Raw genomic sequence first — 25,733 nt, 5'->3', positions numbered from 1 at the left:
GTACGGTAATATATAAATACATTTTCTTCTAGCGTAATTTTAACTCACCAGGGATAGCATCTGGAGAAAGCTTTCCTGTGGCCAGCATAATGTCCCGGAAGTTGAGAGATGCATAATAGACTTTGCAGAGTTTAACACTGGGATTAGTTGCATGGAAGTGTCGAAGCGGGGAGGCAATCCAATGAAGAGACGAGAGGTCTCCACGAGTCAACACGTTTACATAGGCATATTCTGTCAACTCCTGGGGTTGTGCTGCAGAAGAAGGAACAATAAGAACTTCACACACACTAACACGGGCAGGCACTTTCCAGAGTGAGTAAATTCCTTGTGTAATTGCTTCCTCCTCCTCTATTTGCTCTCCAGAAAGCCCTTTTTTACCCTGCAATTCTACCCATACCCAAAATAGCTCATGCCCCTTCCTGGCACCAGAGCATGCTACTGTTTACTCTGAGCTGAGCAGAAGAATTCCAAGTTATCCATTAAAACCAACAACAAGAGTAATAATAAATCATTCTAGGAACAATAGCTACTCATTTTCTCTGCAAAGTCCGTTCAGACTCAAGGCCTTGCAAGCAATTCTCAGACCTCAAAGGAATTACCTTGCTGCAATGGGAGATGCCTGAAGGACCCCCACTTCCCATCACGATACACATTCATCACCAGGTCCTTCTGAACAATCTTCTGCATTTCCAGGGAAGAAAGACTCATGGGTGGGACATCTGATGAAGGGTTCAAGTTGGAAATGAACACACACCTAGAAGCCAAGAGTTGTCATTTCGTTTGTTTTGCTATAAGCCTGAGAAGAAGCTAACACAAAAACATCTCCCACTGTGACTCAAGGGCATGCTTATGTACCTGATTCTGTGGCCTTCTGCTTCAAGGCGGAGGCAGTTGACCATTCCCACAATTCCCGAGTTCCCACAACTGGTGGCAGTCAACCACACAGGCTGCTCTGATGGGTCAGCCAAGATCTCCTACAGGACAAACCCCAAAGTGTTTTACTAGGAACCACAGAAAGGAAACAGCCCTCGTATCCTTAAGCCAGAGATTGATTAATAACCCCTATTTTAAGAAAAGTTACTGAACACACACACACTTTTAACACTGCTAAATCTCACTTTGAAAGTGTAGGTATTTGGAAATTCAGGTATCTAGGACACAGCAATTCTCACCTTTAAAGATTCAACCCACTTATAATGGGTCTCATCTACTGGCAGAAAAACAGGTGTTTTGGCAGGGGCTTGCCGGCGACACAGGAAAATAACAGAGCCAAAGAATGATTTCTTCATGGCAACGAGATTCAGTGAGGCTTTGCTGAATAAGCCCTCCCACTGCGCCTGTCAAATCAGTTAAAACAACAGTTAATGGGAAAGTCAGAAGTCAATTAAAAATACACATCACATCTGTACTTCATGTTGAGTCTCCTCAAAGACAGCTTTATTAGGAACAGCAGGCACTGTCTACCTCTTTCCTGCTTTAGCTAGAAATCCTGGCATCTGTTCTGTATTGTCTCAGTACTAATACATATTTGATTAACATAAAAGTATTTTATGTATGTCTAGACTATTCCTTCCTCCCTAAAAGATCCTTAGCAGTAGTACAAGATCTCGAAGCCCTCACTACTGAACTAGACTTATCACACTACCACGTGTGCAAAAAACAGAGGGGTGACCATGCTGTCAAATCCCACAGGGTATTTGAACATGTCCAGAATTTAATTCCAGCAGTAAGGCACACCTCCAGAATAAGTAATTGTCCTGGCCAGTGTTTTCATACAGATTATATAGATATACAAAATGACAGTGAATAATTTTCAATGCATTAAGGCTTTCCTGACTCAACTCAGAGTTTACTCTCCCAACCTAAAATGTGGAAATTCACAACTCTTCTAAAGAAGTGTTTATTGCATATTCCTGCAGAAGGCCTCAGAGTGATGTAAGTGATGCCTTACTCAACATTCATCACAAGAGCATCTGCAGGCAGCAGACTCCAGACTACCCACTGAGAAAGTATTTGTCCTTCCAGGAGGCGTACCTCGTTCAGGAAGCTGTGTTTCTGCTGTAGATCTGGACTTGTAAGGAAACTGACAATTTCTCCAAGAGTTTCTCCTTGAAGAAGGGTGTGTAGCAAAACAAAACCTCCTTCTTTTGCTGCAGCTGCCAAATTAGAGAGAATTTCAGTGGCGTTTCCAACAACACTTGTTGAGCAGTTGTATACCACCAGGTCAGCATTAGTCAGATTTCCAGAGGGAAGGCTAGATGGATCCCACTGGCTAGCAACAACTCCAGCATCTTGTAGCTTTGTTTCATTAGCCGAAAGAGTATCCAGAATGCGGTCAGTGGCAATGTAGTCCACCTGCAACAGGGGCTGAGTATTCAGAATACTTTTGACACGAGAGAACAGATGTCCACTTCCTGCCAGAGCCTGTGAGAAAAGAAGGGGAAGGAAAAGGGGAAACAAGGCTGAAACATGAATGATATCCAGAATTATAACTGGAACAACAGAAATATGAGATCAGGTTACTAGAAGGCCTGGTAGCACCAGCTATGGTCCCATCCCGGGCTTCCAACTAACCTCTACTATCTTCATCCTGTGACTGGTCATGTTCTCCAATGCCACATCCAGGCAAGTCTTCAACTCTGAAGAATCTAGTAATCCATTGAGAAGAGGGTCATCCTGGAGGTGCATTTTCTCTTGAGTCACTATCTGTTCCAGCTCAGAATGAAGGTTTCCATTCAGTTCCAGACGGCAGATTTCAGCAAGGATATGCTGAAGGCCCTTCTGTATGGGCGAGGACTCTGCAGCAGCCGCTGCGGCTTCTAGTCCAGGGATGATTAATTTGACCCCATGCACTGCCACCTTAGCCTGTAAATTCTGGATCAGACCTACAGAATAGAAGGGGAAATGAAAGAAAGAGTTAGATTCTTCCAAAGATTTTTCTTCTTTGCCCCCATTTGCTATACCAGCTGATCAGCACCACAAATTACAGCATCTGATATCGCCAGCCCAGCCACAGAGATACAGTGCGTGCTCCTGTACATCCACAGGACTGTGCATTGTGCAGTAGTTGCAGCCCTCAAACAAGTAGGTTTTGTGGCAAAACAGTCTAAACCACCAAAATTATCTGTGGCAAGACTGACTGAAAGAGGGCAACTAACGGAAAACATCTGAGTAATTTAGGGAGTTGTGGTGAGAAATTGTAACTTTCTGCAGATACTGAAAGACTTTTTGCTTTATAACCAGATGGAAAATAGCTTATCGCCACCAAGATCAGAAACAACATTACAAAAAATAAAAAGTCCCACCACAGCATATGTAAAAAACTTTGGGGACAGTGTTTAGATGCTGGAAAAAAAAAAAAACCACACCAACAAAACAAAAAACCAAACAACACCCCCCCCCCACCCCCAAACACAAAAAACCCACCAAAACCAAAAAAACCCCACCAAACAAACACCAAATCAAAGAATGACCTGAGGCTTCCGGCAAAGACCAACACTTTATTTCTTGGATGTTCTGAGGCAGTATGAATGGCTTCTCTTGGACATTTTTGCCAGGCTGGAAGATTCCCCTAGAGTGACAAAACCAACCCCACTCTACCTTTGCAATGCTCCAGATAGGCATGAAGGTGGGCACTGGAAGACAAACAGTTACTCTCAGTATAGGGCACAAAGCAGAATCTTTCCAGGGTGGGAGGGATCCGTTCCTGTTGTCGTCGTGGTGCCACAGAAGCATGAAGACCATTGATCTGAACACCTCCTGCTTTAAGGCTATCAAGACAGTGGTCCACAACAACATCGAAAGCTGAAAGACAGGAAAGTAAACGTAAGCTTGCATCAAATACTACAAGTATTTTATTCAAGGTGATCAGATAAATGGTGCTATGTCAGACTGTTACCAAAGCTGCAGAATAGCAGCTTCTGTTACAGGGCTGCAGAATAGCTTGAAGGCTAAGAGGGCCCCCCAAATCCATCCGTCTTCTTAGGAAGTCATACATTCACCCACAGAGCAGCGAAAGCAACTAGCAAAAGCCCAAGCGTGAGACACATTACCTTCCACATTGTCCTGGTATTGGCACGCCTGCTCTTTATGCAGCACTGGGTCAATACACACTGAGCGAATCCTGGTGGGTAAGCGCAGACTGCGCCCAGTCTCTGCTAAGATTATCATGTGTAGCAGGGTGTCAAGGAAGGTCACCCAGTTCCCATTCCACAGAACCTTCCCTGTGCTTGCTGCAGGAGAAAAAGACCACTGTGATTTTGTCATGCAGCAGATAACAGAAGACGCTGCTTATCAAATGCAAATGCTGTATGAACCCAGCTTCCCCTGTAAACTCCAACAGTCAGATCTGCACTGAGATAACAGCTTTCCCAGTGCTCTGTCAGAACACTTGGTTGTTCTCCATTATCACACAAATTTATTTATTACCACAAAAAACATAGCCACGTGGACTATTAATATAAATGGAATTAAAAGATCAAATATCCATCATTACAATAACCATGCTCATCATTCTTCTATAGAAAGTAAGTTTACCTTCACTGTTGCATTCTAGAACGCCCTGGAAAGTTGGTCCATAATTATATCCACGCAGATGCAGCTCCTGGTAAATGTCTTCTTTCAAGAGGCTGGACTTTGAGTTCACGTCTACTCGAGTCTGAAAGTCAACTGGCTGGTTATGGAAGTTCTTCAGAGCAGTGTTTTCTAGGAGAGAGATCTTCCCTGATGGGCACAATAGCAAGAATAAGAATCAGTGTCCATAAATAATGGATTTTAGTAGGACAGTGCATACACTTACACTTCCTTCACTTACCACTCACAGCCAGATTCCCATTCCCTGATACCTCAAAGCAGTGGGAAGCAGGCATGAGTCTTACTTCCAGCTGTACTGATCCTGTAAGAAACATTGAGGAAGACAGGACTGTGAGGTCATTCATTGCTACCATCCTCAAGCAGAATTTTCTCTTTCACCATCTCCAGACTCACTGCACACAACATGGAATAAAGATGACCATAACATGTGCTACTTGACTGTATGAATTCACTTCTTTGTTCAGTCATGTTGCGCTTTTCTTTATATTCTTTCTCACTTTCCCCTTGCATTTCTTTCCTCCCACTCTCTTCATCTTCATTTCACAGGTTTGCAGTTGTATCAGCAGTCCTCACTCACCCTTTTTGGGAAGGATAGTTGCTTGATGAATTGTGACTTCTTCAAACATAACAGCCATTTGCTCCATAGCCATGCCAAGAGACCGTGCCAGTGTTCGCCAAGCCAGTACTAGGTACCCAGTTGCTGGGTACAGGACTCTGCCATCAATGCAGTGACCAACCAAGTAGTGGTCAGGAGAGTCAGGACTCACATCTGTCAAAGAATAAAGAACAGAATAAATAAAAAAAACACCACACCACAAAACACAAACCACCACCACAAAAAACACCACACCACAAACAGCCTAATAAAAAGGTCTCTTCTCCTCGATATCTGAAAGAGGTTGTAGTGGTTTCCCTAACTATCCTTCCTGGCAACATACAGCTCTTAAAACTACCATGAGTCTGAATTAGGACAGTTTCCTGCTCTGTTCATATTTTTCATCCAGTCTTTTCCAATCTAAATCAAACGTTAAGCTTCAGAAGGTAACTTGAAGGATGATGCTTTGAGTATGCTTTTACCCGGTTTTACAAAAGAAATACAGAGATAAAGCAGGAAAGAGACAAACAAACAGAAAACTCCAATGTGCAAACACACCAATATTGTAGACTGAAGCAGATGCAGAGCCTTTGGAACCTGATGGAAAGTCTTCAGCTTTTGGAACATCCCAGTCCTGGCTGTGGTCCCATTTGATGTATGGAGAAATAAGGGGCGTTCCCACTGGGACAGGGTATTCCACAAGAGGGAACAAGTTATTTCCAAGAACATTTATCCTAGGAAGATAAAAAGGATCAAGACAACGTGGGGTGAGGAAGTGGGAGGGGGAAAAAAAAAAAAAAGGAAAAAATTTACCATAACACTTAGAGGTCAGACAGTAACTGGTCTTGAGCTCCATATCTAAGATTTCTTCAGGAGTATCATGAACACTTACTGCAGCCAAATTTGTAATTCTAACAATCTACAAGATGTAAAGTTTATTTCCAATAGCTAATTCCAGGTTCCTAGACCTCTAGAATGGGACTTCTCTTTAAAAGGCACCTTCCCAGCCCAAGCAGTCCCTAACTCAAGGCAACATGTTGTAAGTGAGCATGTTAAATACATAAAGCACAGATGTGAACCCTATCTTTTTTTTAGGTTTGTTGAAGGAGTATTTCAATCCTTGTGAAGATACGCATGCTAGAGAAGAGACTTGAATTCTCTCCTAACTGATACCCCACTCACCCTCCTCCCTTAAGTCACCTTACCCAGTTAAATGAATCTTTCCAATCTGTGTTAGGAAGAATTCCAAATTATTTTTATGCTCTTTCTTCATCAAAGGTAGAATGGTGCAAGTTGGTTTCAAAGTTCTCCTCAAGATAGCCTGGTCAAGTAGAGTCCATAAATTACTGGTAGAAGGCATTACTTACTACTTTGTCTCCAAATTTTTCTCTACAGATCTCATAACTTCTGTTTCTGTGGTAGGTACTAGAATGTATACCATTTTAACAGATAAGAGGAAGAGTAGCCCAAGAAGTTGCAAATCCAGTAAAGCAGAACCTAGATCTTATTCATGAAATTCTGCCAAAACACAAATCTCCCTTTCCCAAGCAGATTGTCAGGTAAAATCAGAAGCTGCACTTCGAAACCCACAAGATCACCCTCTCAGGCCTCCCACGCATGCACACACATCGACTCCCCCAGCTACAACAATGTTAATGTCTGCACGGGAAGCGGAAGAGTGTTAGGATTTTTTTTTTTTAATATTAACATACACCTGCCCCCCATGCCCCCAAAGAGTCCAAACCAAGCAAAAGAAAAAAAATATATAAAAATAAAAAATAAAAATTAAAAAAAAAAAAAATCAAGAAAATGTTAAAACTGGGAGAGACTAATACGTACTGGAGGGTTCTTGGAACTGAAGGGGGGAAGCAGCGCTCCCCTAGTCCTCAGACCCTCAATCCCCTCCTGCAGCAGCAATATAGTAGCATACTGACACAATCAAACAATACCTGTAAAAGAGCATGTGGAGCAATCTCTACTACAACAGCATTCTCTGGAATATGCTTCAGACCTTCGTGGAACAGCACTGGATTCACTAGGTTGTTCACATGATACTCTGCAGAGGAATTCCTAGCCAGATCACTCTGCCACTGAGATTCAGGGATAGATGTGCTGATCCATCGTGCTGAACGAGGTTTAGGGTGTGGAATGACCTACAGACAGACAAGGAAGGACAGGAGGAAGAGTTACATGCCACAAATAACCGTAAGACAGGCAAAAGCGAACAGTCCCTCCTTTTTGCAGGCCATTATTCTCAGCTCAATTGCTCAGGGCGTCCTTCTGAATGAGACCATAGGACTTCAAAACTTAGGTCTCACAGAGGCCCGCATGCTCTTCAAGAGACTTCCTTCTCCTCCTAAAGAAAGGAACTCCCTTAAGCTCAGCATCACCTATACCCAAATCCAGGTGTCCAAGTGTAAGCCATGCGAGCCATACTTCGCCAACGTTACCTTTTTCAAGGCACTGAGCAGCGTTGGTGCAATAGATGCCATGTAGTAGGAATGAAATGCAACTCCAGCACTGCGCACCTCCTTTGCAAACACACCATCCTTTTTCAGTTTGGTTACAAACTCATTCACGGAGTCCTAAGAAGAAGAACATAAGTGAACTAAAAAGAACAGCTCACAATGTATTTGGGATCTGTACGAGTCACTGTACCCGCCCCGTGCCCTTCATCACCTGCCACTTAAGAAGAGCCATATCTGGAATGAGGTTAGTGCCCTTCTCAGTCTTATTTTGTCACTCACGCCCACAGCTATAAGAGTATTCAGCATAAGAGATCTTTTACTAGTAGCTTACTGAGGCACTAATACCACTTCCTCTCACAGAACATCTAAGTTTATACAAAGCACCATGTTCCCTTCCACCACTTTAATCCAGCTCTCCTTTGCAAGCAGCTGAGCTTTAACTCAGCTTCATGCTTTCTTCAAACCAGAACTTCACGGGTCCAAATAACAAGACTGGGATGCATCACATCAGTTCCTTGCTCACCAGAGGCCCCGAAACAGTGACAGTATCTTCAGAGTTGTGACAGGCTGGTACCACGTTTGGAGGACAGCGCTGCTTACATTCTTCCCATGTCAGACCTGCAGAAGGAAGACCTCAGGAGAACACAAGTGTTTCTAGCACTGAGCCTCATAAGAGGAGGCAATCTTCACTGCACAATCACTGCACTTAATACAGCATTTTGCAAAACCAGGAAGGATTCCTAAAAGAAAGATGGACATCCTCCCTTTCCCCAGAAGTGATTCTGCAAAAGCTAAGGATATTTATCTCAGGGCTCACTACCATTATAACAACTTTGATATTTAACAATCTGTTCTACATCAGAAGAAAAACAGGCAACAGTAGCCAAAATTCTAGACATGATTGTCTCCACCAACACATTTCAGAGCCCAATTTTATCCCAATGCCATACAGCAGAGATCAGGTGTACTTGTATCATTCTTTTGGTAAGAGTATACCTACCAACAGCGGCCATTCCTCCTGGGGGCAATTTGGCCTCTTTAACGCATCGTCCCCGCCAGTAAGCGGCAAGAATGGCTTCTTCATGAGTTAAGGAGTTATCTGCATAGCCACAAGCTAGTTCTCCCACTGAGTGGCCCAAAATCCCATCAGGCTGCAGACCTGCAGCCTTCAGCATATCAATCTGGGCAATCTGGAAGGAAAAGTAGGATTAGTGATTCCATGCCAGAGTAAGCAGGTGTCAGGCCTCAAAGCCACACAGCAGTAACTGAGTACCTTACAAAAATGCCTTTTGCCCCCTCCCAACTGTAGCTCCAGCCTCATTTCAAAACAGTCCCAAGAACTGTTATTTGACTCCAGTATTGTTTGGGCCTCACCACTAGGTAGCGTTCCACTAAGAAGCCATTTCCAACAACAGGAGTTTGCCAAAAGCATGTCTGTACAAAGTTATATGCAAGATCAGCTTTCCAGATCACTTTAAGAGCTCCACCTCCAGTTCGTTAAGAACAATGAATCCCACATTGACACTCGGAATTAAAAGAGACTTCATTTAGCATCGTTTAGTTAGTTTCCAAAACAAGTTTTAGATGGCATTCCATGGAACCTTGTTCCTTGGCACAAGCATTTACATAAAACTTAAGACATTCCTTAGTCTCTTAAAAGGACAAACTGCCCCACATACACAGATATACACACACAAATCAGTTTAGATCAGTATTTGTGCAAGCATCTTGCAAGCAGCAGAGCCCAAAACTGTCAAGGGTACAACACACTCTCTCCCATCAGAGGGATGTTTCTAACAGCTGCCATTTGCTGATTAAACAAAACAAGCTTCCATTAATTGGTATACAGTGTTACCAGCCTGACACACTAGCAGAGCACGCTTATGGGGACTGAGTCCATGAACTCCTCCACCAGTCATGTGCGTCTTACCTGAATAGCAGCTAGTCCAACAAATGCGTGGACAGTGTCATCAAAAGTGTTCTCATCTGCTTGCAGAAGCAGGTCTGAGACCTTTAGGCCTGTGGTCTTCAAAGCCTCGTCTGAGCGCAATATAGACTGGTGAAACAAATCCAACTTCATGAGGCTCAGGCCCATACCTTTCCACTGTGTCCCCATGCCTGCAGGACAGACAAGGAGAAAGCGAGCTTTAGTAATGCTCCATAAAAGGAGCGGGCATCACACACTTGCTCCGGCAGTGAAAGAGTTTTGTCTAAGAGCAAAACATGCATTTCTAACATCCTCTAAATTAGGCACTGCTTTTTATTTTTCTGGACTTTGCTATCAGACAGCGAAGTTGGAGAATTAGATAAAACGCGGGAAACACAAGTCTCCTAGACATACCACAGGGCCACAAGATATTTCTTCATGCTAGAGAGGAAAACAATATTAGAGCACAGAATCCAATTGCTCAAGCCCCAGATCTAGAGAGGAATGCAGAGGCCTGGACCCACTGCTGCATACTTACCTGAGCAGATGTACCAGAGTGGACGACCAGACGCTTGAACTTGCTGAACCTCTCTTATGTCACTCTCAGTGCCAACTAGTGTGTAGCCCCTGTAGGGCATGGAGGATACAGGAACTGTGGAGATATCGTTGAGCAGGCTTACAAATGGACTGCATCCTCCATGTTTTCTGCCCTCTTGAATTAGTATTTCCACAGCTTCCTGGGTTCTGCCACAAATTTGAACTAGTCTTGGCATCTTGCACGTCTCCAGAGGCTGGCGTTTGTTCTCATTTGGCCTCAGAATGACATGAGCATTAGCACCTCCAAAGCCAAAAGAGTTGATACTGACGAGGCCACCTTTCACTGGCGTTGGTTTACAAACGACCTCCAAAGAGCCATCTTGTAAGGCAGGAATATCTGGATTCGGAGTATTGAAATGAAGATTTGGGGCCCACAGCCCATGCTCCAGCGACAGAATGACCTGAAAGAAAAAAAACCCACAGTGTTCTGCCCTCCACATGTTCTTGTAACATACATTATTTTCTTGTTATTGTTTTACTGTAAATGACCATGTAGCATACACTAAAGCAGCTCTCTATGTTTGGGTAAAGGTGCAATTCAGAAAATAACATTATTGATGTCACTGAGGTAGTACCTACTTCACCTAGGCACATTTCACTCCATGCAGGAAGTCAGCAGTGAAGCTGAGGGTGGTACTTTTAAGTTTAGCTTCCAGATCCTTTCTAACTGGAAAGCCACACAGTCTTGCTGGAAACCCAGCCTGTCTACCAAGAATATCACATCTTCTTTCCCCACTTCAGCCAAGCTGAAGCACTGGTAAAGGAGATTGCTTCTTGCTTCGCACCCATTTATTGGTTTCTTGATCCAAAAAGAAGGAACAGCGGACTGGTCGGAACCAGCAGAGCCAAAGAGAAGTACAGAAATGGCGTGAGAGTTAAAATAGCTGCGCCAAAAAAGCAAGAGCTCCCTTCTCTCAGCAGCATCTCTACAGCCCGTGACAACAAGCCCATGCTCCTCTGTGGCACGAGTCCAGCAAATCACAGACTACAAGATCGATTGCAAACACTCAGTGCTCTGTATGTTTCTTCATCCTCCTAAAACAGCCAGATGAACAGATACTGGTTTGGCAACTGTTCTTCCAAGTTGACCGTCAGACATGGCAGCCTACCTGGGAGAACCACAAGCATAAATGCACGATTTCAACTCCAGTCAGCATTTTTAAAGTTGTGGTGACTTAAGTATTTTCATGAACACTGTCCTACACCTACAATACTATGCACTAGCCTCATCCCAAAGAACTCACCTGGCTTCTTGCCAGCACAAAAGAGGAAGAGATGATACATCCCTGACAAACAGCCAGAAGGATCAGCTACTCTTTTGGCACTGAAAGCCCACACTGCCTCTTCTCCTTGGTCATTGCCATCTACTCCAAACATTTAAATCCCTCTACTTGTACGCCCCTCAAACCCAAATGACTTACAGCAGGGTTCTGTTGGAAGGTCCAGTGTAAGTATAATCAACAAAGTGATCCCAAAGCCTTTATTCTGAACTGGATCATGCTCCTGTAGAATTCAGTAGGAAAGGGAAACTAAAGCGTGTGTGTGCATGCATGCACGTAATTTGTGTGCACACAGTGAAGGACCACCTGGGCATTTGTGTCCAGCTTGCAGAATAGCCACCTGAGCTTTCAAAAGTGTTTGTGGGTGAAGCAAGAAGTAGACAATTAATGAGAATCACCTGAGTTGTTCTCATTACCAGTGAACATCTTATCCTGGATCAGTGCAAATTTTCCTTAAAACAAACAAATATTAAAAAAAAAGAAAGAAACCACACACACAGAAAAAAATCCCAACAACTCAACAACAAAACACCACTACACCACACACTCACTGTTGTGTTCCCGTCCCTCCCTCAATTTTCCTTCTCAAGCCATCTGTTACCTTGGCTAATGCAGCAAGCCCAGAAGCAGGCTCTGGATGTCCCATGTTTGACTTGGTTGATCCAATCAACAGTGGCTCTCTCTCACACTGACAGAAGACATTTACAATGCCATTTACTTCCTGTGGATCTCCAACCTAGTAGAAAGAAAACCAGAATGGTTATTAGCTAGCATTTCCAAAACACACCACAAAAGAGAAATCTGAAAGATAAGGTATATGGGCAAAATCTAAAAGTGGTGAAGCAGTGCATATTCTAGTAACCAGTAGAAGGTCGAAATGTATTCCACTTGGGAAAAAAAAAAAAAAAATCTGGCAAGTGGTGCAAGGGAAGAAAATAAGGGAGAAGAAAAACCCGAAGGGGCCATGCTGACCTTGGTGCCTGTCCCATGAGCTTCAACATACTCCACTTCTCCAGGTTTGATACCGCTTTCTCTGTACAAAGAGCTGACCAACTGCTGCTGCATCTCTCCAGATGGGAATGTCACACCTAGGGCAAAAATTGCCATCAATTCCTCTCTCCTATCAGATGCTTCCTGTTCTGATTTTAGTACCCTTTCAACTGCTTGGGGCTACCAGGTCAAACAAACAAACAAACCCCACACACCCCAAAACCAGAGTGTGACTTTTTCAGGATTTACACCAGTGTCCTTAGCACCAAACACAACAAGCCTCTCAAGCTCTTTTGAAGAAGGGCAGAGGAACCAGAAATGGACCTAAAACAATGAGGTAGATTAGTGTGGAAAGATACTGCCTAACAGAATAGTAGGAGGTGTCTAGATCAGGCAGAACATGTGAACTTGGTTTCTCGCACTCTCCAATTATGGAGACATGGGACGGCAGTAGGGAAAGAGCTTTACAGTCGTAACACCACCTACATTTCTACCATAAGCGTAGAAGTTCCTGCAGAGATGTCCTGAGGAAGGCTAAACTAGCAACAGGACATTCCTGTTATTTGGAGAGTAGAAAGCACCACTTATCTCCTTCAACTTCTTTACAAAATAGGGTCCTGAACTTTGTATTACCAACACAGAAAAAGAAAAAAATACAAACCAAAACAACAATAAAAAGCCTTCACACATCAAAAGAAGAACCTCACAGCAGCCTGTTTTTGATGACAAAGACTCTGCACTGAACAGTTCTGTAGGTATATCACTGTTCGGAGGCTGAAGGCCTACCTTGCTCCTTAAAGCCATCAGTGTTACTTCCAGCATTGACTATTGTGGCATAGATCCGCTTAGCCATAGATCTCTTGGTCAAAAGAATGACAACAACAGCTTCAGAGCGACAATATCCATTTCCTGAGACAGAGAGAGAAGAAAGCGTCACTAATTCTGCTCTGGTTTGAAAAAAGTTGCAAAATACCATGCAGTAAGATCACCTCATTCCTGAGCTACCACTCACAATAGATTGCTTTGAAAGTACAACATCCGTTTTTTATAAAAGGAAAAAATGTCCTAGAAAGGCTCACTGCTTATCACAAATGATGATATAAGTTTCTATCGAGAGACAGCTATTTCCCTGTCCCCAGTGTCTGAGGAAAGAACCATAGAGTTTCCTCCCCGCATGCAGTTTTCCAGGTTCAATGGAGCACACAACACAGATCAGGTCCAGGGTATATCCCAAACAGTGCAACCACAAACAACTACGAGGCGAGCTCTTTGCTGTAATAGAAGAGTATGTGGTCACAGACTCCACAATAAGTTCCTTCCATACACCATGATGACCTTTTGTACTAATGCCTTACCTGAAGCATCAAAAGCCTTGCAGGCACCATCAGGGCTAAGCATACCCAGTTTCATGAACTGCACAGAAGTGTTGGGTTTCAGCAAAACGCTGACCCCTCCTACCAGGGCTGCACTGCACCGTCCATGACGAATTGCCTTATAAGCATTTTCCATAGCAACAAGACTAGAGGAGCAGGCCGTATCAATAGTTATGCTTGGTCCTTAGGGAACAAAGGGAAAACAAAAAAGCTGGTTTTTACTGTTTATTTCCTACAGTTGCTATCCAAAGACTACAGAATGGGATGACAAGAGAAAGCTAATAAAAAAAAAAAGTTAAACGAGAGTTGCCTCAGAACACAGCAAGTAATCCTGATACAATGGGAGACAAGAATCACCATCTCTGCCTGCTTACTGAGTAAAAAGGGATTAAAAAGGTGGAAAAAAATTGCAAAGAGTTTGGATTTTTTTTTCCCCCCATCTCTGTCTCCATTGAAAAGAGATACTGTAGCTTCACAGGCAGGTCTCATCCATTTCCCCATTTCCATCAATAAAAATCCCTTCCCCTTCCTGGTGCTACCCATTATCTCTGTTCTCTGCTGCTCTTCAGGGCAATTCTCATCCCTCCATTCTCTTCAATGCTACGCTCGGTTCAAGTTGTGTCTACATCTTCAAACATATCATTTTGGTGGCTCTCTCACTTTACTCAAAAAGAGTCAATTGTTCCAGTCAGTTTGTCTCTGAGCTAGCTGACTTCTACATAGCTTGATACCAAAGAGCAGTCTAAAGGCCAGAAAGAAACTAGGCCTTCTTATGAAGGCCTCCAGGCATCATAATCTTTCAGGTGAATACCAGCTATGTCCATTAGCAGCAACTGAGTTAACAAAGCCTTACAATGAGTCTTATCACACATCTAAGTTTTCTGCTTCTCATATTGCCTCCTTACAATAGTTGCATGCTACCTTCTCATCCAAAAAGGGGTCTACGTCATCATATCCATCCCATTCCTCTACAGAAACCGTGGTACAATCATGCTCAAATAGCAATTGCTGATCAGCATCAACAAGTTTGGAGACGCTTACCTGTTAAGTCATAAAAGTAGGAAATCCTGTTGGCAAACATAGAACGCTGGCAGCCAGTCATACTGTATCCCAAAAGCTCTTCTGGATCTTGGCTAAGGGCTTCACCAGCTTCTGATGCGCTGGCACCAACCCATACACCTGTGTCTGTGCCACAGAGAGTGGCCGGATTGATACCTATGAGGATATTGGAAGGCAGATTACAGCAGACAAACTTATAATGGGGGGCAAACTGGGGAGATATCAGGTATGCTGACAGCAGTTCATGAAATACTACTTACTGTCCCTTTCTGGCAGGCCTGCAGCATTGCTCTCTTACCTATAGTTACCTTTTATCTGTTTCAATTTCAGACCTTACAAGTCCGACTGCAGAGTGCACCAGAACTGTGGTAGTGGCTTTTGGCCAGAACATACTGTGCCCAGAGACTGCTTTTCAGCTTATCCAGGCATTGCTAGAGTCTTGCGTAAAAAAAGCGTACAGACTATGAAAGACACAAATACTGATCAGATAAGCTAACAGCTGACTTCCAGCGCAGAGAAAAGCAGCAGATTGAAGGGAAGAAAAAAAAAAAAAAAAAATCACAGCACTTGGAATGTCATGTGAGCATGTGCATGTCTATCTCTAGCCACACACAAAGCCCAGATCTGGAGTACAGGACAGAAAGGGAAATTCTTAAGCACAAAAGCCAACAATCACAACAAGAAAAAATTCCACCCTAAAAAAGAAAAAAACCTCATAGCAAGTCAAACTTGTAGCAATCTCTCGCTGTTTCTTCTGTGTGCTTCAGGAGTCCAGGAGACAAGCAAAATATTCAAGCCTCTGGACTGGGGCTCGGCAGCAGAGGAGCAAGTGTTAATTTTAATAAGTCAGTAGTAGTGAGGTGGTTCCAACTTTTTCCCCATGTGCTTCTTATGTTCAGACATGAAACTGGTTAACATGAAGACTAAACTTTTTAGCTCTGTGGGTAAGTAACTCAAAAGCTCAAGACACTGGCAGTGATGGAGGAAAGAGTCTCCCATTCCTGAAAGCACACTTCCTGGGCAAACTTTATATAGAAGCAGATCAAATGCCACAAGTATTCCATGAACCTGGAAAATATCAGGCTATCTGCCATTCTTTAGACCATGGATGAGAACTCTAGCAAAGTCATCTTCCTTTTGCACTAAAAATGCACATTTAACAAAGGGATCTATTATGAAATATTAGGGTAGACCACAACACACAGGCTCTAGAACTGTTGACAGTTTCTGTTGTATTGGTTGTACCATATGATGCAGGTAGAGATTTGCTAGCTGTCAGCATAGACTTCCTAATTTAAGTTCCAGAGAAAACAGCTTTGTTCTAACCCCTGTACCTGTTCTTTGGTCTCATCTCATCACACAGGTGCATGTTTGCATCTGCCGCACAGAGACAATACAGCACAATTCTCCCTCTTCAGTCATTCAGCTGCTTACCTCCATCCAAAATAGCTTCATAAGAAACTTCCAATAGCAAGCGAAGTTGAGGATCCATCGTATGAGCTTGTTTGGGGTGAACACCAAAAAAGGATGCATCAAATTTGCTTATGTCCTTGAGCTTTCCATTTCTCTTGGGCAGTCCATAAATTCCTGAGAAGAAAAATTCAACACTGAGTCACAGAATACATCAGTTTTGAAGCAGCTACCAGCTGAGACAAAGTGCAGAATGACCACAGCTGATTCTTGATTACACATGAAACCTCACTTCCCTGATGCAGCACCCAGAGCGCTGCATAAATACCTACCTACCCATCTCTCTGAATCTTATTTGAGAATACTGCATTAACGAAAACAAGCGTTATTTTTAAGACTCTCCCAGATACAGCAGCAAAAGACATCTACCCAGTTTAAGCATTTTTGCTTTGGCAAGTTTTATCAAGCACATAAACAGAGTTCAAATCGGTGGTTCCAGTCGGTCACCAGTTAAGAAAAACAAAAGCTACTTTTCACTTCTGAAAATCACTAGCTTGAATTGGATAGACATGTGCCAAACAATTCAGAAAGACAATCAGACAGAAAAGGACATTGTAAAAAAAACCAAACCCACAACAAAAACCAACCAAACAAAAAACCCCACACAAACGCACCACCACACACACATAAATCGCAAGACTGGAGTCCCTGTGCTACTTCTGAACCCAGAAAAATTACAGAGCTGTCTCACTGCCACAGCTATCAACAGCAAGTACAGGATTTATGTTGCCTGGCTGCTCTGTCAGAGTGTTCTTTTACTTGGAAGTAAGCTATATTTATAAGTTACTACCGCATGGGACATGACATTATAAAGTAGATTGCATGAAACCTTCATAAAAGTGTTATGTTCCTGAATTTCTAGATGATATATCAGAAGATAATTCAGAAGCTCTCATAGGGTTTTGCGTAGGATAAATTCTTTCCTTTCATAAAATAATTCCTCTAAAATGCTCAGAACTTTGGGCTCCAAAAGGAGAGACCATAAGCACTCACCTGGTTTCCACCTCCGATCATCCTCTGTGACCATATCAACTCCATTAAGCAGGTTTTCCCAGAACTCTTCCAAGTTCTCTGATTCTGGCAGCTTTCCTGCTATGCCTGCAATCACCACGTCCTCCATCTCTTAACTTCTCCCTGTTGCTGAGACCCACAAAGTAGCAAGACTAGTAAGATTTCACACACAAAAGGAGAGTATCTGTGTCTCTTGTCCTCCTGACATGTTGTGACAAACAAGCATATTTGCAGGAGAAACACCCACACAGGAACAGCCCATAGAGTCTCTACTTAAAAAAAAAAAAAAAATTCCAAATAATCAAATGGACCATAAGACCCATGGGGACAATGAAAATTAGAAAACTGATCCTGAAGAAGTATCAGGCTCCAAGAACCACCAGTTTCTACACGACAACTAGAAAATTAACAGGTCTAGCTGTACCAAATGCAGAGCCCCTGGGAAGTCAGCAGAGAACAAAGATTAACATGCTGGAGCAGAGGTGGGTGGAGAAATTATGAAATACATATAGTAAAATACATAATTACAAGGCAAACCTACAGGTAGCAAAACGAGTTCTACGATGATTCCAAAGTTAAATGCTAACTTAGGAATCAATAATCAGAAAGCTGGTTGGAGATCAAAAAAACCCCAACAAAAAAACCCGCCATACACAGAGGAGAAAACCCACGCAAAAGCACAAAGATTACTCTACGACTTGGCATCATTTTAAATACCCAAACCAAGAAGTAAGATTTACATTTAAAGCGTTTCCCAAGTAGACCCTCCACTGCCACATGTTTAGAGGACTGGGAACGGGCAACTGAGTACACGTGATAGAGAGTGGTGCTTTAAAATAAGAGTTGGCAGAACAGATCTGGATTCCAGATGGGATGAAAAGCTTTTGCTATTCAAGAAATTTGCATTCTAAGCCCCCAATCTCAAACACCACAAGAAAGCCTCACACTGCATAACACAGCATGGCAGGATACCTACACAGATCGCACCACCGAATGACAGCTCACATACTACAGTCATAGAATCAATCACTTATTTATTTTCTATTACACTGAAAATATATTAACAACAAAGCAGAGAGAAGGCAAGTTAACCTGATATTTCAGTTAAGTTCAAATTGTAGTTCATAGATCCTAAGTAGGCAAGTCAAAGGAGGGGGCAGGGGGAAAACCATATACATGGGTCATTTTTTAAATTTATATCTTAAAATAAATAAAAACGTGGTTGCATGAACAAGAGGTAGTAAGCATTCACAGCGCATCTTTAATATTTCTGGTAAGGGCAAAATATCCTTTAGAGTTAATGTGTGCGATTTTTAAGAAGTGGGGGAAAAAAAAAAAAAAAAAAAAAATCACAAAGGAAATTGGGTATTCAAACAGCTAAAAGTCTGTCTTAATAACTTTGAAGGAAAGACCGAAAATTTTATTTCCATCATAGATTATTCTCCATAGTGCCCCTAATCAGTACTCTTGGGTAAGCACTTCATGGCTGTTTTTCCAACACAAGACATTTCATTTAGGCATAGTTCTACAGCCTCTTTCAGGAGTTTCTGATGCTCCTGAGCAAGAAACAGGCCCCGCTTCCACCCACACACCACGTTGCTGAAGGTGACGGCTTCCTGCAGCCCAAGCAGGCTGGGCTGCGCACGGGGAGGCCAAGCTGAGGTGAGCCCAGCCAGAACACACCACCACAGGGGCTGCCCAATTCCTTCCACCCTTTGTCTTTCCTTCAGCAGTTATCTTGATGCAGATCTGAGGAGTAACTCTGGAATTACGCAACATGCAACACTGAAGCAGAAGAGACGATTATTACCTCACCTAGTCCATCCCTTCTGGGAGCAGAAACACAAGTGCTCCCAAAAGGACACCTTGGATTTCTCGGTTTTCTGCTAAACACCCCTACAACAGAAGTACCGGTTGTTAATTTAGAAAGGGAAAAAGTAAGGGCCAAATGCACAAGGCCCTGACTGAGAAACCATTCCCCAAAACTGAAGTTGGTAGTAACAGGCCCGGTCCACTTTGCTCTGCAGCGAAGCCTGTTCATCTTTCCACTCACATGAGTCTAGTAAGTCAATTTTATTGTTGTCGTCACTACTGTACCTGGGAAATGCAGTCAAGGGCCACAACCCTGCTGTACATGCAGCAGTTCTGTACTGGGGCAGAGAAAGAACAGATCTCAGGCCTGAAGCTCACAACCTAAGCGTAAGATTAGATGTACAAGGTGGCAATATGATTATGATTCAGTTTTATGCCTCGGCTTTTCAGGTGACAACCTCTAAGGAGAGAAGTATAGTTTGTATTTCAGGGGGCTGAAATGTCACTTCTGGGATTGTTCCTTCCCATTCCACTTCTCTTTCCCTGGAGTACAACAAAATCTCCATTCAGGTATGGCCAATCTTCACAAAATGTTATTCCAACACATTGAAGTAATAGAATTTATTGACAAAGCAAATTTTGCCAACATGTTACAAATGTAGTTGAGCAAGACTGTGTCAAAGGCAGAGAAAAAGATGCTGCAGTAATCAAAATGTAGAAGAACAAGAGCCAAAAAGTTAATTTTAGCTGGGTGAATGGGTAGCAAGAGCCACAACGTAAGGAATTTTGTACACTAAGAACTGGAAAGATTTAGACTCAAACACAGAGAGCTCCAAATGCCTGCATCTAACACTTGAATTACGGATTTAGCAGCAGACAGTAGAGATGACTTGCTGTGCAAAACAAGAGTGGGAAGAGAAAAAATAATGAATATTAAGCCATCCCTGATGAAGCAGTGATTAAAGCAGCTGTTTCAGCTACCAGCATCTTTGGTCTTCCTTGACAGATAACAAGCAGGCAGACTATTTTAGAGTTTAACTTTACTCTCAAATGGTGTATTGTATTATTTTTGCTATATCAGAGACTTTTTCTTTTCTGTAGATCTTTCTTAGACTATACACAGTACATTGTCAGTTCTTGAAGTATAGGATGTGGCACAGTTCAAGAAAGCAAATTATTTCTACAGCTGTTTTAAAGGAGGTTGGACTACAGCAAATATCCAGAAGAGATTGTTCCTACCACATTTGATGAGCAAGGTGAACAAATGCAACAGGTCAAAACAGCAACAGATCCAACCAGGTATCTCACATCTGGTTTCCTGTGTTTACCCCCTGGTTTTGCTCTAATGGAATTCAGTGAATTCTTCCCAGGCAGTTTGCATTTTTAACTGTGGGGAAAGGGGGGAGAAGCGAACACCGCCATCCCCCTAACATTTCTGCCTGACAGACGCCTCGGTTCAGCATGAACCACCACCTCACTAGATTTACACAATATTTTTTTGGCAATGATACTATGTTGCTGACTCATTCAGTCTGTGACTGGTAATAACTAACAATCCCTTCCGGTATTATTGACTAGTAACAACTTTCATCACTTTATACCATGCTCTGGTTATCTTCCTCCCACAGGAGCCACTTGACAAGGTTGGTTTGTTTATTGATGCCAAGTTCCTTTCTCCGCGTTACAGCTTCTTAACCCTGTTCTCTATGCATTGGATACCTATTGGTGTCACATTAGCTTAACCCTATTATCAAACTTACTCTTAGGCTGAAATACTGTTCTCCACTGCATTTAAAACATTTGCTTTTCAGTACCTCACTAATCCAGCACCAATAACAAATCAAGAAGAAAAGTATTAATCATCATTTTCCAACATCCCTGGCAACCGTTTTTTAAATATCATTTCATCTACTGCTTCCCTACAAAAATATCTCTGTGCCCATTAATCTTGTAAGCTCTTAGAGGGGAAAGACAGAGAAAGACAAGAAAAATTAAAAAGTGAAGGTAAAATTCGATTTCTTCTCCCACTCATACCCGACTTACCAACTGCTGAGAATACTTTTCTGGTTCTGTTTGCAAACAACAACAAATAAAACTCTAACCTCATTTTTGCCTGATGCACAGTTCTCTTTTCTAGACGGGAGCACATTGCTTATATTTATTTCACTGTTATTTTGATGGCTGTCATCACGGTGGGGCAGAATCCTCAAATCCATCTCTGCTATTGCCTCTAGGCAGTCCAAATCTTGATTTTTTTTTTTGTGGCGCTCCCGTGGTTGTAAAGTGAAACATCCATAACTTCATAGCTTCCTTCAGCACAGATAGTGACAAAAAGATTGCTTTATAGTTTTTCAGTATGACTGCATCATAATCCAGGTTTCCTAATCTCTGATTATCACTTCTAAAATTTGTAATTAAAACTGTCATTATGTAGGAACTTCACTTGTGAAGAGCCATAAAGCCTGCCGCCAAAAATCCTTTACAAAAATAGAGAAACACAGGCTGCTTTTCATTTTTTGAAAGCACTTGGATACCATCAATTTGCGTTCTATAGCTTTGATTTAACAGAGACCTCTTAACTGTTTCTGTTTCAAGGCTGGATTTGTCCCATTGACCACAAGACAAATGAAAAATGGTCATGTTTTCATATTTAAAATGCACTACTTAGCAGGAAACATAATCTGGTTCAGAGCTGTTATTTGAGAAAAGTAGGTTAGATTTTGCTTATGGTCTCAACACAGCTCTGTTGATTCCCAAATGGTCAGAATTGATTTGTACAAGTATTTAAGTCCCCAGTATCATTATACCACGTTTATAAAGTATCTGTTCATAACTGCCCTCCACATACGGCCCTCATCCTCCGAATTCATGCACTAAACGCAGCTTTTCACATTGTACCATTATTTTCAGTTTGTTTCGAGAAGCACAGAGGCTGCAGGAGAAGATGAACCCTTTTTTTGTGTGGCTTCAGGCTTTTCTCTTCATTTTTTTAATACAAGACGCGCTCCAAAGCCCCCAACACTGCCCTCTGAAGGAGTATGCAAGTTAACATAACCAGCTTTAATACCGCCCGTTTCAATTTAAGCACCCAAAAAAAGCCCTTAGCTAGGGAAATATGCATTCATTATCTCAAAAGGCCCTATGCCAGGGAAGGAACGTGGAGTAAAAACCAAATAGACGCAAAAACAGCAGAGGAGAGAAGATGATAATCACATTCCAGACAGAATCACATCATCAAATCCAGACTTGTGTATGATCGACGGGTTATTTGATGCGGGCTATTGGTTTATACCGAAGTGAAAAAAAATAATGTTTTGCAGCATATGCGGCACCTTTTTTGAGGTGGTTTCCTCCTACCTACTGACAAGTCGCCTTTCGCAACAGCCAGCGCTTAATCCCCTCCTCTACGCGCTCCCTCAGCCGGCCGCGCCAGCGCCCGGCCGCCGCGCCGGCACCGCTGCCCGGACAGAGCAGCCTGCCCGGCGCAGGGGCCGCCCGGGACCGCGGGCTGCGGCAGCGCGGGGCCGCCGGGGCCGCGCATCCCGCGCCGGGCGCGGCCCGTCGCCACCCGCGGAGCCGCCGTGGGGCCGGGAGAACGGCAGGAGGGCTCCTGCCGCCGGCGCCACGGCTGCGGTGCCCCCGGCCGCGTCCCCGGGCGCGCCCGGCCCGGCGGCGAGGGGTCGCGGCGGCGCGGTCCCCGCCCGGCGCCAAGATGGCCGAGCGCCAGCTCCACAATGCAGGCGCTCAGCCGCCCTCCGCGCCGCCTCGCCGGGCGGAGCGGGAGGCTGCGGCTCGGTGACCAGCCGCCGAGCTGCCGGGGATTCTCCTCGGCACGGCCGCGCAGGGCCACGGGACAGCGGCCCGCAACGACAGAGCGCGGCGACCGCGGCACCGGGCGGCGGAACCTTCTCGTCGCCCGGGCCGGTCCCAGGACGCCGCCGAGCCCGCGGGGCCCTCGCCACCCGCCCCGCGAGGCGCGGGCGCAACGCGCACGGAGCAGAGGGCAAGATGGAGCCTGCTCGGCGCGCCCACCCGGCGCAGCGGCCCGCGGAGGCGGGAGCGGAGGCTGCCGCTCTCCCCGCCGCGCCGCACCCGCTGCCGTGCCGGTACCTGCACAGAGGTGCGAGGCTTCGTGCCGCGAAGTCTCTGGCGTCGGACCGGGCTGCTGCGGGGCGGGCTCTGCGGATGGACTCGGCCGCTGCTGCGGAGGCCGGTGCCGGACTGCGCACGGCTGATGCTCCGCGCTCGCCTCACTGTCTCCCTCTAGCTCCCACCGCTATTTAAGCAGCCACCACCTCCGGCGGCCACGCCACATGGGCTGACAGTTTACTCCTCGCCGCAGTCCAATGAGAGCCGGGGCAGGACCGCCCCGAGCCGGCCCCGGGGTGATGCCAACCCCTGCCCGCCGGAGCCGCTCCGCGGGAGGAGGGGACCTGGGCCAGGCCGGGGAGGACCCAGGCGCGCCCTCGTGCCCGCGGCACCGGGCCAAGCTCTCGAGCCCCGCCCCGTACTGGAGGCCGGCGCTGCGGGGGACGCCCGGCTCCGGGCCGGCCTGGCCGCGGGTGAGCCAGCGCCGACCCACCGCGGGCGAGGGCCTGCTCGTGTCCCCCTCCCGCCGCCCCGCAGGTGTGCTCGCTTCACTGGGGGACTACTGCCGCGCCGGCACCGTGGCCCAGCGAGACACGCGGACGCTCGGCGGGCGCCGCGCCAGGCGGGACCGGGCGGGACCGGGCTGCGGAGCGCCCGCGCGCGCCCGCGGCGCACAAAGGGACGCCGGGCTGGGCGCGCAACCCCGTGCCGCAGCCAATCCGGAGGCGGGAGCGTGTGGGCAGGGGCGCGGCCCTGCCAATCGCGGGGCCCGTGGGTGTTGCTAGGCGATAGGGCGATGTGGCGACGGCTGAGGGGACGGCGGGGCCGCCGGCGGAGCGAGCGGCACCCGGCGCTCTCCGGTCGTTCACCCCGGCGAAGCGCGGTCCCGGGGTTACCACAGGGCAGCGAGCACGCCGGACGGGGATGCGCTGCCCCGTGCTCGGGCCTGTCGCGCCGCCGGGACCGGCGGCAGCAGGCGGTCCGGAGGCGGGGGCCAGAGGGTCGCTCCCCGGCGCGGCCGAGTACACCCGCGCTCCCAAATGGCGGAGAAGCGGAAGATCGCTCTGCGTGCAGGCACTTCTTATCCACTTTCTCGATAACTTATACTCCTTAAATTAAAGCCAAATAGTAAACAGAGTTGATTTTCGGTCTGTATTTCCTATGACTGCTACTCCAATACAAAAAAAACCCATCTCGCCTTTCGGTCGGCAGAACGTGGGCCCGGGATGCGAAAAACCCGCAGCTTCCCCCGTCCGGGGGTCCCGTTCCCACCCGCGCCTTCCCCTGCTGCCTCTGGCGGAACTCGCGCCTTTATCCACGTATCCCTCAGTACTGGAGGAGTTTTTTAGCCTTTTGATAACAACGACAATCAGCAACTTACTCTGTTTTACCTTTTCAGTACTCAGTGACTGGCTGGAATTCTCTTTTTTATGGTCTCTCCTTTCTTTGTACAATTCAACACCATCCACAGTTCTACCTTGTCACCACTCTTTCTCATCTGTTTTTTTAAGAATCAATGCCCAGTTTTTAAAACATTTTGGTCACAAGAGAAATACATGAGAATTTCCCCCCGGTATTTAGTACACAGCACAACTTCCCCACACAGGATCCAAGCAATATGTTATTTATTGTTATTATGCATAGTTCCTCAATTATCAGCATACTTACGCTATCTTCTTACAATTACACTGAAACACATGTACGATGATTGAACTACATTTTTTTTCCTATTACAACTAAACCAAAATCGAACAATCAAGAGCTATCATCTCCCCTTACCTACAGCTGCCTTAAGGAAACCTGTTTCTCGGGGAGACGGAATAAATTAAAGTTGCATTTCTGGGAAGAGGTCTGCGTGACCAGGCATGCCAGGTGACATACTGGGGGGTGAGGGTGGAACAAAACAACCACAAAAAACCCAAAACCTCGAGCAAACAAAAAAAGCCTAAAAAACCTGCAAAGAAACCTACACAAAGGCATTTCTGAAGTCTACAGCCCATGAGCTAATATCCGTGATGTACAGAATAGAGAGTAATGTTTTCCAGGCTCAGATGTAGTGTTATTAAGATTGTGGAACAAACTGCTCTTTTTCTAACAGCACTCGGTTTAACACCTGTAAATGCACAGAATCTCATAGCACCGAAACACTGTGTATCTCCACGTTCAATATTAAACATGGAACCGCAAATTTAGAAAATTATTTTTCATCATAATCTACAACTATTAATAACTTTGGAATTTACACACTGTGTTCTAGAAACAACTAGTGAGAGCTGGTGTGATCTGGGCCAAAATTCCTGTACTTGTTAGAAACCGCTATGCTTTGAGCTACAGAAAGAGCTCATTCAAGGCCCGGTTCAAGGGAACGCATCGTGTTGTTTCAGCTCATGAACGATGTTACATGTTGAATCCAATGACAGGATTTTCAAGTAATTAAAACATTCAAAAAGAAGCTCACGAGGTCTCTCA

At 44.9% G+C, this 25,733-nt stretch overlaps 1 protein-coding gene across 1 annotated transcript in view; it reads right to left on the bottom strand.

Moving 5' to 3' along the window:
- The window catches only part of FASN (fatty acid synthase), a 36,999-nt gene extending 13,588 nt beyond the window's left edge, over positions 1 to 23,411 (bottom strand). Inside the window, exons 1-27 of the mRNA XM_065647701.1 lie at positions 23,286 to 23,411; positions 17,346 to 17,492; positions 16,317 to 16,469; positions 14,865 to 15,038; positions 13,806 to 14,006; positions 13,237 to 13,359; positions 12,433 to 12,548; positions 12,062 to 12,196; positions 10,122 to 10,581; positions 9,587 to 9,774; positions 8,657 to 8,846; positions 8,180 to 8,274; positions 7,639 to 7,773; positions 7,138 to 7,341; positions 6,394 to 6,509; positions 5,747 to 5,922; positions 5,171 to 5,362; positions 4,814 to 4,894; positions 4,537 to 4,722; positions 4,053 to 4,232; positions 3,601 to 3,804; positions 2,575 to 2,885; positions 2,035 to 2,424; positions 1,173 to 1,337; positions 856 to 974; positions 600 to 754; positions 49 to 252 (exon numbers count right to left, since the gene is read on the bottom strand). Coding sequence (XP_065503773.1) covers positions 49 to 252; positions 600 to 754; positions 856 to 974; positions 1,173 to 1,337; positions 2,035 to 2,424; positions 2,575 to 2,885; positions 3,601 to 3,804; positions 4,053 to 4,232; positions 4,537 to 4,722; positions 4,814 to 4,894; positions 5,171 to 5,362; positions 5,747 to 5,922; positions 6,394 to 6,509; positions 7,138 to 7,341; positions 7,639 to 7,773; positions 8,180 to 8,274; positions 8,657 to 8,846; positions 9,587 to 9,774; positions 10,122 to 10,581; positions 12,062 to 12,196; positions 12,433 to 12,548; positions 13,237 to 13,359; positions 13,806 to 14,006; positions 14,865 to 15,038; positions 16,317 to 16,469; positions 17,346 to 17,472 — 4,780 coding nt within the window. The 5' untranslated portion in view covers positions 17,473 to 17,492; positions 23,286 to 23,411. The remainder of the gene's footprint in view (positions 1 to 48; positions 253 to 599; positions 755 to 855; positions 975 to 1,172; positions 1,338 to 2,034; positions 2,425 to 2,574; positions 2,886 to 3,600; positions 3,805 to 4,052; positions 4,233 to 4,536; positions 4,723 to 4,813; positions 4,895 to 5,170; positions 5,363 to 5,746; positions 5,923 to 6,393; positions 6,510 to 7,137; positions 7,342 to 7,638; positions 7,774 to 8,179; positions 8,275 to 8,656; positions 8,847 to 9,586; positions 9,775 to 10,121; positions 10,582 to 12,061; positions 12,197 to 12,432; positions 12,549 to 13,236; positions 13,360 to 13,805; positions 14,007 to 14,864; positions 15,039 to 16,316; positions 16,470 to 17,345; positions 17,493 to 23,285) is intronic.
- Between the last annotated feature and the right edge of the window lie 2,322 nt (positions 23,412 to 25,733).

Source organism: Caloenas nicobarica, chromosome 18 (assembly GCF_036013445.1).
Source record: "Caloenas nicobarica isolate bCalNic1 chromosome 18, bCalNic1.hap1, whole genome shotgun sequence".
Lineage (NCBI taxonomy): Eukaryota > Metazoa > Chordata > Aves > Columbiformes > Columbidae > Caloenas > Caloenas nicobarica.
Note: the sequence above shows the minus strand (reverse complement) of the source record. Positions and strands in the feature narration are given on the sequence as shown.